Source organism: Salmo salar, chromosome 16 (genome assembly GCF_965601325.2).
Source record: "Salmo salar chromosome 16, fSalSal1, whole genome shotgun sequence".
NCBI lineage: Eukaryota > Metazoa > Chordata > Actinopteri > Salmoniformes > Salmonidae > Salmo > Salmo salar.
In genome coordinates this window covers 88,095,387-88,109,851 of record NC_138306.1, presented here as the reverse complement: position 1 = coordinate 88,109,851, position 14,465 = coordinate 88,095,387, and the positions used below count along the sequence as shown (strand labels likewise).

General features: G+C 47.2%; 1 protein-coding gene across 1 annotated transcript in view; it reads left to right on the top strand.

The window, feature by feature from the left end:
* LOC106593318 (propionyl-CoA carboxylase alpha chain, mitochondrial) overlaps positions 1-14,465 on the top strand; it is a 54,859-nt gene that overhangs the window by 24,642 nt on the left and 15,752 nt on the right. The window contains exons 7-17 of the mRNA XM_082963151.1: positions 27-158; positions 1,392-1,428; positions 2,474-2,552; positions 2,724-2,921; positions 3,319-3,469; positions 3,615-3,758; positions 3,977-4,051; positions 7,671-7,739; positions 7,844-7,919; positions 8,609-8,822; positions 10,015-10,117. Of these exons, the coding sequence (XP_082819277.1) occupies positions 27-158; positions 1,392-1,428; positions 2,474-2,552; positions 2,724-2,921; positions 3,319-3,469; positions 3,615-3,758; positions 3,977-4,051; positions 7,671-7,739; positions 7,844-7,919; positions 8,609-8,822; positions 10,015-10,117 (1,278 nt within the window). The remainder of the gene's footprint in view (positions 1-26; positions 159-1,391; positions 1,429-2,473; positions 2,553-2,723; positions 2,922-3,318; positions 3,470-3,614; positions 3,759-3,976; positions 4,052-7,670; positions 7,740-7,843; positions 7,920-8,608; positions 8,823-10,014; positions 10,118-14,465) is intronic.

Genomic DNA, 14,465 nt, shown 5'->3' with positions numbered 1-14,465 from the left:
GTGGTGATGTTGTTGGTCTCCTGCAGGCTGCAGAAGATGTGGTGTTCATAGGACCGGACACCCACGCCATCCATGCCATGGGCGACAAGATCGAGAGCAAGCTCCTTGCCAAGGCAGCCAATGTCAACGTCATCCCCGGGTTTGACGGGGTCGTCGAGGTGAGCTATACGTCAACATGGTTGTCCTGGCAACAACTTTCTGCAAGCATATGATCATCCTGGCAACAAATCAAACTTCATCTGCATTTAACAATACCACTCAGATCTAGTCTTCTTCATTATCCCTCATTCTACACACAGGCATTTGTTTTCCTCCATCTCCTCTACCCCCTCTCTCCTTCCTTCACTCTATCTCCATCTCTCTTCTCATCTCTCTCTCTCCTCACCCCCTCTCTTTCCCTCACTCTATCTCCATCTCTCTTCTCCCCATCTCTCTCTCCTCTACCCCCTCTCTCCTCAGCCTTTTGCCTTTCTCTGTCTATCTCTTTCTCAATCTTCCCTTCTTTCTCTCCTTTCCCCCCTCTCCTCCTGCTCTTCCACTCTCCTCTCCCCCCTCTTTCTCCCCCCCTCTTCTCTCCTCCTGCTCTTCTTCTCTCCTCTCCCATCTCTCTCTTCTCCCCCTCTCTCTCCTCAGCCTCTTGCCTTTCTCTGTCTCTCTCTCTGTCTGTCTCTCTCACTCACTCAATCTTCCCTTCTTTCTCCCCTGTCTCTCCTCTCCTGCTCTTCCCCTCTCCTCTGTATACAGTGATGGTCCTAATAGAGCTGTGTGGGCCATGTTTAACACTTCGCCTGCTGATGGCTAGTAGATAAATAGATAAAGATGGTTGTTGTCACGTAGCTGTCACAGGCCAGGGGGGCAACAACACCTCTGATGGGGTGATCTCTTCTACCTATGCTGCCCCTGGGCATGATTGATGGGGTAGACAGACAGACCGGCAGGGAGACAGACAGGCAGGCAGAGAGACAGACCCGCAGGCAGGCAGGCAGGCAGACAGACAGACAGACAGACAGACAGACAGACAGACAGACAGACAGACAGACAGACAGACAGACAGACAGACAGACAGACAGGCAGGCAGGCAGGCAGGCAGGCAGGCAGAGAGACAGGCAGGCAGGCAGGCAGACAGACAGGCAGGCAGGGAGACAGGCAGGCAGGGAAACAGGCAGGGAGGCAGGCAGGGAGACAGGCAGGCAGGCAGGGAGACAGGCAGGCAGGCAGGGAGACAGGCAGGCAGGGAGACAGGCAGGCAGGGAGACAGGCAGGCGAACGCAGGCAGGCAGAAGCAGACAGGTGGGGAGACGCAGAGAAACAAAGGGATGGTTAAGGAGATGAGGGAAATCCCTCCCTCTGCTGGTGGTTGGTGGAACTTACAACTCTGTCTCCTGTCTCAGAACGTGGAGGAAGCTGTGAAGATTGCAGGAGAGATCGGTAAGTGAATCAAAATTCCATTAATTAATTAAAAAAAGATTTGCCTGGCCTCCATGCAGAATTTTTGTATTGTGTTGTTGACCAGGCTACCCGGTCATATTGTGTTTTTGATCAGGCTACCCAGTCATATTGTGTTGTTGATCAGGCTACCCAGTCATATTGTGTTGTTGATCAGGCTACCCAGTCATATTGTGTTGTTGATCAGGCTACCCAGTCATATTGTGTTGTTGATCAGGCTACCCGGTCATATTGTGTTTTTGATCAGGCTACCCAGTCATATTGTGTTGTTGATCAGGCTACCCAGTCATATTGTGTTGTTGATCTGGCTACCCAGTCATATTGTGTTGTTGATCAGGCTACCCAGTCATATTGTGTTGTTGATCAGGCTACCCGGTCATATTGGGTTGTTGATCAGGCTACCCGGGTCATATTGTGGTGTTATTAGGCTACCCAGTCATATTGTGTTGTTGATCAGGCTACCCAGTCATATTGTGTTGTTGATCAGGCTACCCAGTCATATTGTGTTGTTGATCAGGCTACCCGGTCATATTGGGTTGTTTACCAGGCTACCCGGTCATATTGTGTTGTTGATCAGGCTACCCAGTCATATTGTGTTGTTGATCAGGCTACCCAGTCATATTGTGTTGTTGATCAGGCTACCCGGTCATATTGTGTTGTTGATCAGGCTACCCGGTCATATTGGGTTGTTGACCAGGCTACCCGGTCATATTGTGTTGTTGATCAGGCTACCCAGTCATATTGTGTTGTTGATCAGGCTACCCAGTCATATTGTGTTGTTGATCAGGCTACCCAGTCATATTGTGTTGTTGATCAGGCTACCCAGTCATATTGTGTTGTTGATCAAGCTACCTGGTCATATTGTGTTGTTGATCAGGCTACCCGGTCATATTGTGTTGTTGATCAGACTACCCAGTCATATTGTGTTGTTGATCAGGCTACCCAGTCATATTGTGTTGTTGATCAGGCTACCCGGTCATATTGTGTTGTTGATCAGACTACCCAGTCATATTGTGTTGTTGATCAGGCTACCCGGTGATGATCAAGGCCTCAGCAGGAGGAGGGGGGAAAGGTATGAGGATCGCCTGGAACGATGATGAGACCAGGTGAGATTCGTTATTGCTGTAATAAATACAATTAAAATATAATAAAAGCATTTTAATTATACAATTAGTTATACGTCTCTACGCTGTGTAGTAAATGGCAATAAGATATTTATAGACTTTATTAAGATATTTAATGAGACTTATAAACCGTTTCCCTTCTGTCTTTCCCAGGGAAGGTTTTCGTTTGTCCTCACAGGAGGCTGCATCTAGTTTCGGAGACGACCGTCTGCTGATTGAGAAGTTTGTAGACAACCCCAGACACATTGAGATCCAGGTCCTGGCTGATAAGCATGGTAATGCTCTGTGGCTGAACGAGAGGGAGTGTTCTATCCAGAGGAGGAACCAGAAGGTGGTGGAGGAGGCTCCAAGGTCAGGGGTCAATGTTTTCGCCTTTAACTTATTCATTGGTGTATGTCCCGAGTGGGCTCCCGAGTGGGCTCCCGAGTGGGCTCCCGAGTGGGCTCCGAGTGGGCTCCCGAGTGGGCTCCCAAGTGGCGCAGCGCTTTAAGGCACTGCATCTCAGTGTAAGAGGCGTCACTGCAGTCCCTGGTTCAAATCCAGGCTGCATCACATCCGGCCGTGATTGGGAGTCCCATAGGGCGGTGCACAATTGGCCCAGCGTCGTCCGGGTTTGGCCGGTGTAGGCCGTCATTGTAAATAAGGGTTAGGGTTTGTTCTCAACTGACTTGCCTAGTTAAATAAAGGTTACATTTAAAAAAAGAAATGTCTTGGGCTCTAAGTTTTCTGTTTTCTGTCCTCTCTGCAGTACGTTTCTGGACCCAGACACACGTCGTGCGATGGGGGAGCAGGCAGTACAGCTGGCTAAAGCAGTCCAGTACTCCTCTGCCGGGACCGTAGAGTTCTTGGTGGATTCCAACAAGAACTTCTACTTCCTGGAGATGAACACTCGCCTTCAGGTGGGGCGATGGGAAGAAAGCTGTACTTTTGTCTTTGTGTGTTTTTCTGTACATGACAGTCAGACACTTGCCAAGTGACTTCCTGTAATCAACCCAGTCCTCCCCTCTGAGTGGTTGACTGACCGCTGACCTTTGCCCCGTTCAGGTGGAGCACCCAATCACAGAGTGTATCACTGGTCTGGACCTGGTGCAGCAGATGATCCGGGTGGCCAAGGGTTTCCCTCTGCTACACAAACAGGAAGACATCCCCATCAACGGCTGGGCTATAGAGAGCAGAGTCTACGCTGAGGTGGGCACACTAAACACTTGTTCTGCTTTGTACCTTAAAGTGAATAAGGTGAACCATGGCCCTTCTGCTGGCTAGTGAATGTGTCACTTCTCTCTACAAAACTGTTTCTGGGTCCCCACTGTCTTCTGGACACTTCCTGTGTGTTATAGAGGTTATTGAGAGTTTATTAGGCAGTTATAACCAGTTATAAAGCATAGGTGATATTTCTCCTTCTCCAGGACCCCTACAAGTCCTTTGGTCTGCCCTCCATTGGACGCCTGTCACAGTACCAGGAACCCATCAACCTCCCAAAAGTGAGTCACATGCACTCTTTGTTCTGAGTTGACCTCTCTGTTATTTCTGCTGAAGACGTGATGTGTTGACCTCTCTGTTATTTCTGCTGAAGACGTGATGTGTTGACCTCTCTGTTATTTCTGCTGAAGACGTGATGTGTTGACCTCTCTGTTATTTCTGCTGAAGACGTGATGTGTTGACCTCTCTGTTATTTCTGCTGAAGACGTGATGTGTTGACCTCTCTGTTATTTCTGCTGAAGACGTGATGTGTTGACCTCTCTGTTATTTCTGCTGAAGACGTGATGTGTTGACCTCTCTGTTATTTCTGCTGAAGACGTGATGTGTTGACCTCTCTGTTATTTCTGCTGAAGACGTGATGTGTTGACCTCTCTGTTATTTCTGCTGAAGACGTGATGTGTTGACCTCTCTGTTATTTCTGCTGAAGACGTGATGTGTTGACCTCTCTGTTATTTCTGCTGAAGACGTGATGTGTTGACCTCTCTGTTATTTCTGCTGAAGACGTGATGTGTTGACCTCTCTGTTATTTCTGCTGAAGACGTGATGTGTTGACCTCTCTGTTATTTCTGCTGAAGACGTGATGTGTTGAACTCTCTGTTATTTCTGCTGAAGACGTGATGTGTTGACCTCTCTGTTATTTCTGCTGAAGACGTGATGTGTGTTGACCTTTCTGAACCTGACAGGATATTTCCATGGAACACTGCTGCTGTTCTAGTCAGGCCTCAGATCTAGAGCATCAGAATGCTTGTTGTTATGACTACTAATAATAGCGTCATATTTATATCCTTCTGTCCTCAACCTGATGTCAAAACAATTTGATAAACATTAAACAACATGGAAATACATACTACATGTCATATTTCTATCTTCCTGGAAGACCTGAGTCATACTGATGTAGTCTTATTGACATGTAGTCTTACTGACATGTAGTCTTACTGACATGTAGTCATACTGACATGTAGTCATACTGACATGTAGTCATTCTGACATGTAGTCATTCTGACATGTAGTCTTATTGACATGTAGTCTTACTGACATGTAGTCTTACTGACATGTAGTCTTACTGACATGTAGTCATACTGACATGTAGTCATTCTGACATGTAGTCATTCTGACATGTAGTCTTACTGACATGTAGTCTAACTGACATGTAGTCTTACTGACATGTAGTCTAACTGACATGTAGTCTAACTGACATGTAGTCATTCTGACATGTAGTCATTCTGACATGTAGTCTTACTGACATGTAGTCTTACTGACATGTAGTCTTACTGACATGTAGTCATACTGACATGTAGTCTTACTGACATGTAGTCATACTGACATGTAGTCTTACTGACATGTAGTCTTAAAGACATGTAGTCATTCTGACATGTAGTCTTATTGACATGTAGTCTTACTGACATGTAGTCTTACTGACATGTAGTCTTACTGACATGTAGTCTTACTGACATGTAGTCATACTGACATGTAGTCTTACTGACATGTAGTCTTAAAGACATGTAGTCATTCTGACATGTAGTCTTATTGACATGTAGTCTTACTGACATGTAGTCTTACTGACATGTAGTCTTACTGACATGTAGTCTTACTGACATGTAGTCATTCTGACATGTAGTCTTATTGACATGTAGTCATTGACATGTAGTCTTACTGACATGTAGTCTTACTGACATGTAGTCTTACTGACATGTAGTCATTCTGACATGTAGTCTTATTGACATGTAGTCATTGACATGTAGTCATTGATACTGACATGTAGTCATTCTGACATGTAGTCTTATTGACATGTAGTCATTCTGACATGTAGTCATTCTGACATGTAGTCATTCTGACATGTATTCATAGTGACATGTAGTCTTACTGACATGTAGTCTTACTGACATGTAGTCTTACTGACATGTAGTCATTCTGACATGTAGTCATTCTGACATGTATTCATAGTGACGTAGTCTTACTGACATGTAGTCATACTGACATGTAGTCTTACTGACATGTAGTCATACTGACATGTAGTCTTACTGACATGTAGTCATACTGACATGTAGTCTTACTGACATGTAGTCATTCTGACATGTAGTCATACTGACATGTAGTCATTCTGACATGTAGTCTTATTGACATGTAGTCATTCTGACATGTAGTCATTCTGACATGTATTCATAGTGACATGTAGTCTTACTGACATGTATTCATAGTGACGTAGTCTTACTGACATGTAGTCTTACTGACATGTGTTCATACTGACATGTAGTCTTACTGACATGTATTCATACTGACATGTAGTCATACTGACATGTAGTCTTACTGACATGTAGTCTTACTGACATGTAGTCTTACTGACATGTATTCATATTGACATGTAGTCATACTGACATGTATTCATACTGACATGTAGTCTCCTCTGTCAGGTGACAGTGTATTCATACTGACATGTAGTCTTACTGACATGTATTCATACTGACATGTAGTCATACTGACATGTAGTCATACTGACATGTAGTCTCCTCTGTCAAGTGACAGTGTATTCATACTGACATGTAGTCTTACTGACATGTAGTCATACTGACATGTAGTCATTCTGACATGTAGTCTCCTCTGTCAGGTGACAGTGTATTCATACTGACATGTAGTCATACTGACATGTATTCATACTGACATGTAGTCATTCTGACATGTAGTCTCCTCTGTCAGGTGACAGTGTATTCATACTGACATGTAGTCATACTGACATGTATTCATACTGACATGTAGTCTTACTGACATGTATTCATACTGACATGTAGTCATACTGACATGTAGTCTTACTGACATGTAGTCTCCTCTGTCAGGTGACAGTGTATTCATATTGACATGTAGTCTCCTCTGTCAGGTGACAGTGTATTCATACTGACATGTAGTCATACTGACATGTATTCATACTGACATGTAGTCTTACTGACATGTATTCATACTGACATGTAGTCATACTGACATGTATTCATACTGACATGTAGTCTTACTGACATGTATTCATACTGACATGTAGTCATACTGACATGTAGTCATTCTGACATGTAGTCTCCTCTGTCAGGTGACAGTGTATTCATACTGACATTTAGTCATACTGACATGTATTCATATTGACATGTATTCATACTGACATGTAGTCTTACTGACATGTATTCATACTGACATGTAGTCATACTGACATGTATTCATACTGACATGTAGTCTTACTGACATGTATTCATACTGACATGTAGTCATACTGACATGTAGTCTCCTCTGTCAGGTGACAGTGTATTCATATTGACATGTAGTCATACTGACATGTATTCATACTGACATGTAGTCATTCTGACATGTATTCATATTGACATGTAGTCATACTGACAAGTATTCATACTGACATGTAGTCATTCTGACATGTATTCATACTGACATGTAGTCATTCTGACATGTAGTCTTACTGACATGTAGTCTCCTCTGTCAGGTGACAGTGTATTCATATTGACATGTAGTCATACTGACATGTATTCATACTGACATGTAGTCATTCTGACATGTAGTCTTACTGACATGTAGTCTCCTCTGTCAGGTGACAGTGTATTCATACTGACATGTAGTCTCCTCTGTCAGGTGCGTGTGGACAGTGGCATCCAAGAAGGAAGTGACATCAGTATCTACTATGACCCAATGATCTCCAAGGTTAGCTGCTGTGTTCTCCCTCAAACTGCCCAACACAATCACATTGCCCTTTCCAATATGTTTTACTGATCTATAATGTGAATGTCCCTCTGTGCTCGCCGTAGCTGGTGACCTATGGCGCCACGCGCGCTGAAGCCCTGCAGAGGATGGAGGACGCTCTGGATAACTATGTCATCAGAGGTAAGACACACACCACACACACACACACACACACACACACACACACACACACACACACACACACACACACACACACACACACACACACACTACACACACACACACACACGCGCGCACACACACTGTTGGGTGTTATATCTTTCTGGAAGCATCTTCAGTACCTCAAGACTCTGACATTTTCTGTATAGCTACACACATGTAGAGGTTCTGATCTCTACCTGTCTCTGACTGTTGTTCCTGTGTGTGTGACTGTCCAGGGGTCTGATCTCTACCTGTCTCTGACTGTTGTTCCTGTGTGTGTGACTGTCCAGGGGTCTGATCTCTACCTGTCTCTGACTGTTGTTCCTGTGTGTGTGACTGTCCAGGGGTCTGATCTCTACCTGTCTCTGACTGTTGTTCCTGTGTGTGTGACTGTCCAGGGGTCTGATCTCTACCTGTCTCTGACTGTTGTTCCTGTGTGTGTGACTGTCCAGGGGTCTGATCTCTACCTGTCTCTGACTGTTGTTCCTGTGTGTGTGACTGTCCAGGGGTCTGATCTCTACCTGTCTCTGACTGTTGTTCCTGTGTGTGTGACTGTCCAGGGGTCTGATCTCTACCTGTCTCTGACTGTTGTTCCTGTGTGTGTGACTGTCCAGGGGTCTGATCTCTACCTGTCTCTGACTGTTGTTCCTGTGTGTGTGACTGTCCAGGTGTGACCCACAACATCCCCCTGCTCAGGGAGATCATCACCCACCCTCGCTTCATCTCTGGTGACATCACCACTAACTTCCTGCCAGAGGAATACCCAGAGGGGTTCAAAGGTCACCAGCTGACCTCCGAGGGTCGCAGGGAGCTCGTCGCCACCGCAGCCGCTCTCTACGTCTCGGCACAGCTCCGCTCCCAGAGGTTCCTGGGTAATCTCAGGTAAATTAAATAAATTAAAATAACTGTGGGAAATTCTTGTATGAATTGGTACTGGAATATCACTTAGATAAAGCACCATCTTGGTCAGGTTGATATTGTAATTGATGTGTTCTCAATGACTGGTTAAATCAAACAGAGAGGAGGTAAAAACACCAAGAGGTTCTAGTTGACATCAGAAAGAGCTAGAGCTCTCATTGTTCCCCATGTGTTAATTATTGTGCTGTTTCACTGTATCTGAATGTCCATTGTCTGTTTTTACTGAGTTTATTATTGTGTTGTGTGTTTAAACCAGTGTTTTACATGTTCCATTGCTTGTAGCACCGGCTCAGTTCTGCAATATGTCACCAGTTAACAGAGCTGTATCCTAGCGTGGTGTAGCAGTCTGCTGGTCAAACTGTTAGACTTGATTCTCTCTGTCAGCTCTGCCATCTGTCTCAACATCTGGCCACGTTTTATTCTTTCTTGTTCGGATCGTTTCCTTTCGTTGTTCATGAACCGCCGGGGGTCGGTCTTTGTAGTTGCAGTCAGTGGTAGATCCCTCCCCTCCCTCCCTCCCTCCCTCCCTCCCTCCCTCCCCCTCCCTACCACTCCTTTCTTCCCTCCCCCTCCTCTCTCCTCTCACTCCTCTCTCCTCTCACTCCTCCTCTCTCCTCTCACTCCTCCTCTCTCCTCTCTCCTCCCTCACCCCTCCTGTCTCCTCTCCGCCTCTCTCCCTCCCCCTCAGCCCTCCCTCCCCCTTTCTTCCCTCCTCTCTCCTCTCACTCCTCCTCTCTCCTCCCTCCCCCCTACCCCCTCCTCTCTCTCAGAGCAGGGATAAACCAGACAGATCCTTCTACAGTGGAGTATTCCAGAGAACATGATCATTAAAGCCTCAACACTATAGTTAGCCATCAACATTTTAGAAACATTTCTATCTCTTGAATTTCTGGTTCCAAAGCTAAACTTGTGTTGGTGCTGTTGATTATGTTCATCTATACCATGCTCATTTCAAGTGTCTTTCTTAATAAAAGTTGTGTTAGGAAGGTTGGCTGAGAGGTAACAGACCAGCAGACTGGTCTCTGGTGTAGGGAGAGAGAGAGGGAGTAGCTGTCAGTTAGTGGAAGAGCTGACTGTTTATTCAGCTTCCTCTGAGCCTCAGGGAAACGCTCTCTGAGACTGATACTAATGGGAAAGGGGTGTGTGTGTGTTTCAGGGTGTCCACCACCCCCCAGGAGAGGAGGCAGTGGGAGCTGTGTGTGGAGTTGGAGAAGGGAAGCCACGCGGTCGCTGTGTCACGCTCTGGATCCACGTTCACTGTGAGTGACGCACACACACACACACACACACACACACACACACACACACACACACACACACACACAGTGGGGTTCGAAATTATTGACACCCTTGATAAAGATGAGCAAAAAACTGTATAAGGTAAATAATTTAAATACTGAGATCTATTTTATGCAACAAAAAGTTTTGTGAGTTGGTCAACACATTGGGAGGGATCTTGGACCATTTCTCCACACAGAATCCTTCCAGATCTTTGATATCCTTCGTCTGGGCTTATCAACTGCCCTCTTCAACTCAAACCACAGGTTTTCAACGGGTGTAGGGTCCGGGTGTAGGGTCTGGGTTTCAGGTTCGGGTGTAGGGTCCGGGTGTAGGGCTCCGGGTGTAGGGTCCGGGTGTAGGGTACGGGTGTAGGGTCCGGGTGTAGGGTCCGGGTGTAGGGACTGATCAGAGCCTGAAGGTATCCCTGTGGTTTGGTAAAGTGAATGAAGGCAGTAGGCCCTTCTCTCTGTGAGGGGGCTTGAATGGAGCTGAGGTCCAGGTGGTGGGGGGGAGGAGGGGTTGTCCTGGCCGACAGACATCACTCGGTGGCTGGGTGTTTAGACACCTGCAGTCCCTGGTCTGGTGGGCTGTTTTCCTTGAACCATGATAACATATGCTCCTAATCAGCCTCTCCTGGTCACCCAGAACCACTGAACCACACATCAAACTAGGGGCCAGTACCCCCCAGGAGAGGAACGACTGGTGCTGGGTACTGTGTCCTTTCCCTGGTCCTCTCCTGTCTAGTAGTGGATACTGGTCCTCTAGTAGTGGATACTGGGTCTTTCCCTGGTCCTCTAGTAGTGGATACTGGGTCTTTCCCTGGTCCTCTAGTAGTGGATACTGGGTCTTTCCCTGGTCCTCTAGTAGTGGATACTGGGTCTTTCCCTGGTCCTCTAGTAGTGGATACTGGGTCTTTCCCTGGTCCTCTAGTAGTGGATACTGGGTATTACCCTGGTCCTCTCCTCTAGTAGTGGATACTGGGTCTTTCCCTGGTCCTCTAGTAGTGGATACTGGGTATTTCCCTGGTCCTCTAGTAGTGGATACTGGGTCTTTCCCTGGTCCTCTAGTAGTGGATACTGGGTCTTTCCCTGGTCCTCTAGTAGTGGATACTGGGTCTTTCCCTGGTCCTCTAGTAGTGGATACTTGGTATTTCCCTGGTCCTCTCCTCTAGTAGTGGATACTGGGTATTTCCCTGGTCCTCTAGTAGTGGATACTGGGTCTTTCCCTGGTCCTCTAGTAGTGGATACTGGGTCTTTCCCTGGTCCTCTCCTCTAGTAGTGGATACTGGGTCTTTCCCTGGTCCTCTAGTAGTGGATACTGGGTCTTTCCCTGGTCCTCTAGTAGTGGATACTGGGTCTTTCCCTGGTCCTGTCCTCTCTAGTAGTGGATACTGGGTATTTCCCTGGTCCTCTAGTAGTGGATACTGGGTATTTCCCTGGTCCTCTAGTAGTGGATACTGGGTATTTCCCTGGTCCTCTAGTAGTGGATACTGGGTCTTTCCCTGGTCCTCTAGTTGTGGATACTGGGTCTTTCCTTGGTCCTCTAGTAGTGGATACTGGGTATTTCCCTGGTCCTCTAGTAGTGGATACTGGGTATTTCCCTGGTCCTCTAGTAGTGGATACTGGGTATTTCCCTGGTCCTCTAGTAGTGGATACTAGGGTCTTTCCCTGGTCCTCTAGTAGTGGATACTGGGTCTTTCCCTGGTCCTCTAGTAGTGGATACTGGGTCTTTCCCTGGTCCTCTAGTAGTGGATACTGGGTCTTTCCCTGGTCCTCTAGTAGTGGATACTGGGTCTTTCCCTGGTCCTCTAGTAGTGGATACTGGGTCTTTCCCTGGTCCTCTCCTCTCTAGTAGTGGATACTGGGTATTTCCCTGGTCCTCTAGTAGTGGATACTGGGTATTTCCCTGGTCCTCTAGTAGTGGATACTGGGTCTTTCCCTGGTCCTCTAGTAGTGGATATTGGGTATTTCCCTGGTCCTCTCCTCTAGTAGTGGATACTGGGTCTTTCCCTGGTCCTCTAGTAGTGGATACTGGGTCTTTCCCTGGTCCTCTAGTAGTGGATACTGGGTATTTCCCTGGTCCTCTAGTAGTGGATACTGGGTCTTTCCCTGGTCCTCTAGTAGTGGATACTGGGTCTTTCCCTGGTCCTCTAGTAGTGGATACTGGGTCTTTCCCTGGTCCTCTAGTAGTGGATACTGGGTCTTTCCCTGGTCCTCTAGTAGTGGATACTGGGTCTTTCCCTGGTCCTCTAGTAGTGGATACTGGGTCTTTCCCTGGTCCTCTAGTAGTGGATACTGGGTCTTTCCCTGGTCCTCTAGTAGTGGATACTGGGTCTTTCCCTGGTCCTCTAGTAGTGGATACTGGGTCTTTCCCTGGTCCTCTAGTAGTGGATACTGGGTCTTTCCCTGGTCCTCTCCTCTCTAGTAGTGGATACTGGGTCTTTCCCTGGTCCTCTAGTAGTGGATACTGGGTCTTTCCCTGGTCCTCTAGTAGTGGATACTGGGTCTTTCCCTGGTCCTCTAGTAGTGGATACTGGGTCTTTCCCTGGTCCTCTAGTAGTGGATACTGGGTCTTTCCCTGGTCCTCTAGTAGTGGATACTGGGTCTTTCCCTGGTCCTCTAGTAGTGGATACTGGGTCTTTCCCTGGTCCTCTAGTAGTGGATACTGGGTCTTTCCCTGGTCCTCTAGTAGTGGATACTGGGTCTTTCCCTGGTCCTCTAGTAGTGGATACTGGGTCTTTCCCTGGTCCTCTAGTAGTGGATACTGGGTTTTCCCTGGTCCTCTAGTAGTGGATACTGGGTCTTTCCCTGGTCCTCTAGTAGTGGATACTGGGTCTTTCCCTGGTCCTCTAGTAGTGGATACTGGGTCTTTCCCTGGTCCTCTAGTAGTGGATACTGGGTATTTTCCCTGGTCCTCTCCTCTAGTAGTGGATACTGGGTCTTTCCCTGGTCCTCTAGTAGTGGATACTGGGTCTTTCCCTGGTCCTCTAGTAGTGGATACTGGGTCTTTCCCTGGTCCTCTAGTAGTGGATACTGGGTCTTTCCCTGGTCCTCTAGTAGTGGATACTGGGTCATTACTCCCTGGTCCTCTCCTCTAGTAGTGGATACTGGGTCTTTCCCTGGTCCTCTAGTAGTGGATACTGGGTATTTCCCTGGTCCTCTAGTAGTGGATACTGGGTCTTTCCCTGGTCCTCTAGTAGTGGATACTGGGTATTTCCCTGGTCCTCTCCTCTAGTAGTGGATACTGGGTCTTTCCCTGGTCCTCTAGTAGTGGATACTGGGTCTTTCCCTGGTCCTCTAGTAGTGGATACTGGGTATTTCCCTGGTCCTCTAGTAGTGGATACTGGGTCTTTCCCTGGTCCTCTAGTAGTGGATACTGGGTCTTTCCCTGGTCCTCTAGTAGTGGATACTGGGTCTTTCCCTGGTCCTCTAGTAGTGGATACTGGGTCTTTCCCTGGTCCTCTAGTAGTGGATACTGGGTCTTTCCCTGGTCCTCTAGTAGTGGATACTTGGGTCTTTCCCTGGTCCTCTAGTAGTGGATACTGGGTCTTTCCCTGGTCCTCTAGTAGTGGATACTGGGTATTTCCCTGGTCCTCTAGTAGTGGATACTGGGTCTTTCCCTGGTCCTCTAGTAGTGGATACTGGGTCTTTCCCTGGTCCTCTAGTAGTGGATACTGGGTCTTTCCCTGGTCCTCTAGTAGTGGATACTGGGTCATTTCCCTGGTCCCAGTGGGGGCCCTGGCCTCTAGTAGTGGATACTGGGTCTTTCCCTGGTCCTCTAGTAGTGGATACTGGGTCTTTCCCTGGTCCTCTAGTAGTGGATACTGGGTCTTTCCCTGGTCCTCTAGTAGTGGATACTGGGTCTTTCCCTGGTCCTCTAGTAGTGGATACTGGGTCTTTCCCTGGTCCTCTAGTAGTGGATACTGGGTCTTTCCCTGGTCCTCTAGTAGTGGATACTGGGTCTTTCCCTGGTCCTCTAGTAGTGGATACTGGGTCTTTCCCTGGTCCTCTAGTAGTGGATACTGGGTCTTTCCCTGGTCCTCTAGTAGTGGATACTGGGTCTTTCCCTGGTCCTCTAGTAGTGGATACTGGGTCTTTCCCTGGTCCTCTCCCTCTAGTAGTGGATACTGGGTATTTCCCTGGTCCTCTAGTAGTGGATACTGGGTCTTTCCCTGGTCCTCTAGTAGTGGATACTGGGTCTTTCCCTGGTCCTCTAGTAGTGGATACTGGGTATTTCCCTGGTCCTCTAGTAGTGGATACTGGGTCTTTCCCTGGTCCTCTAGTAGTGGATACTGGGTCTTTCCCTGGTCCTCTAGTAGTGGATACT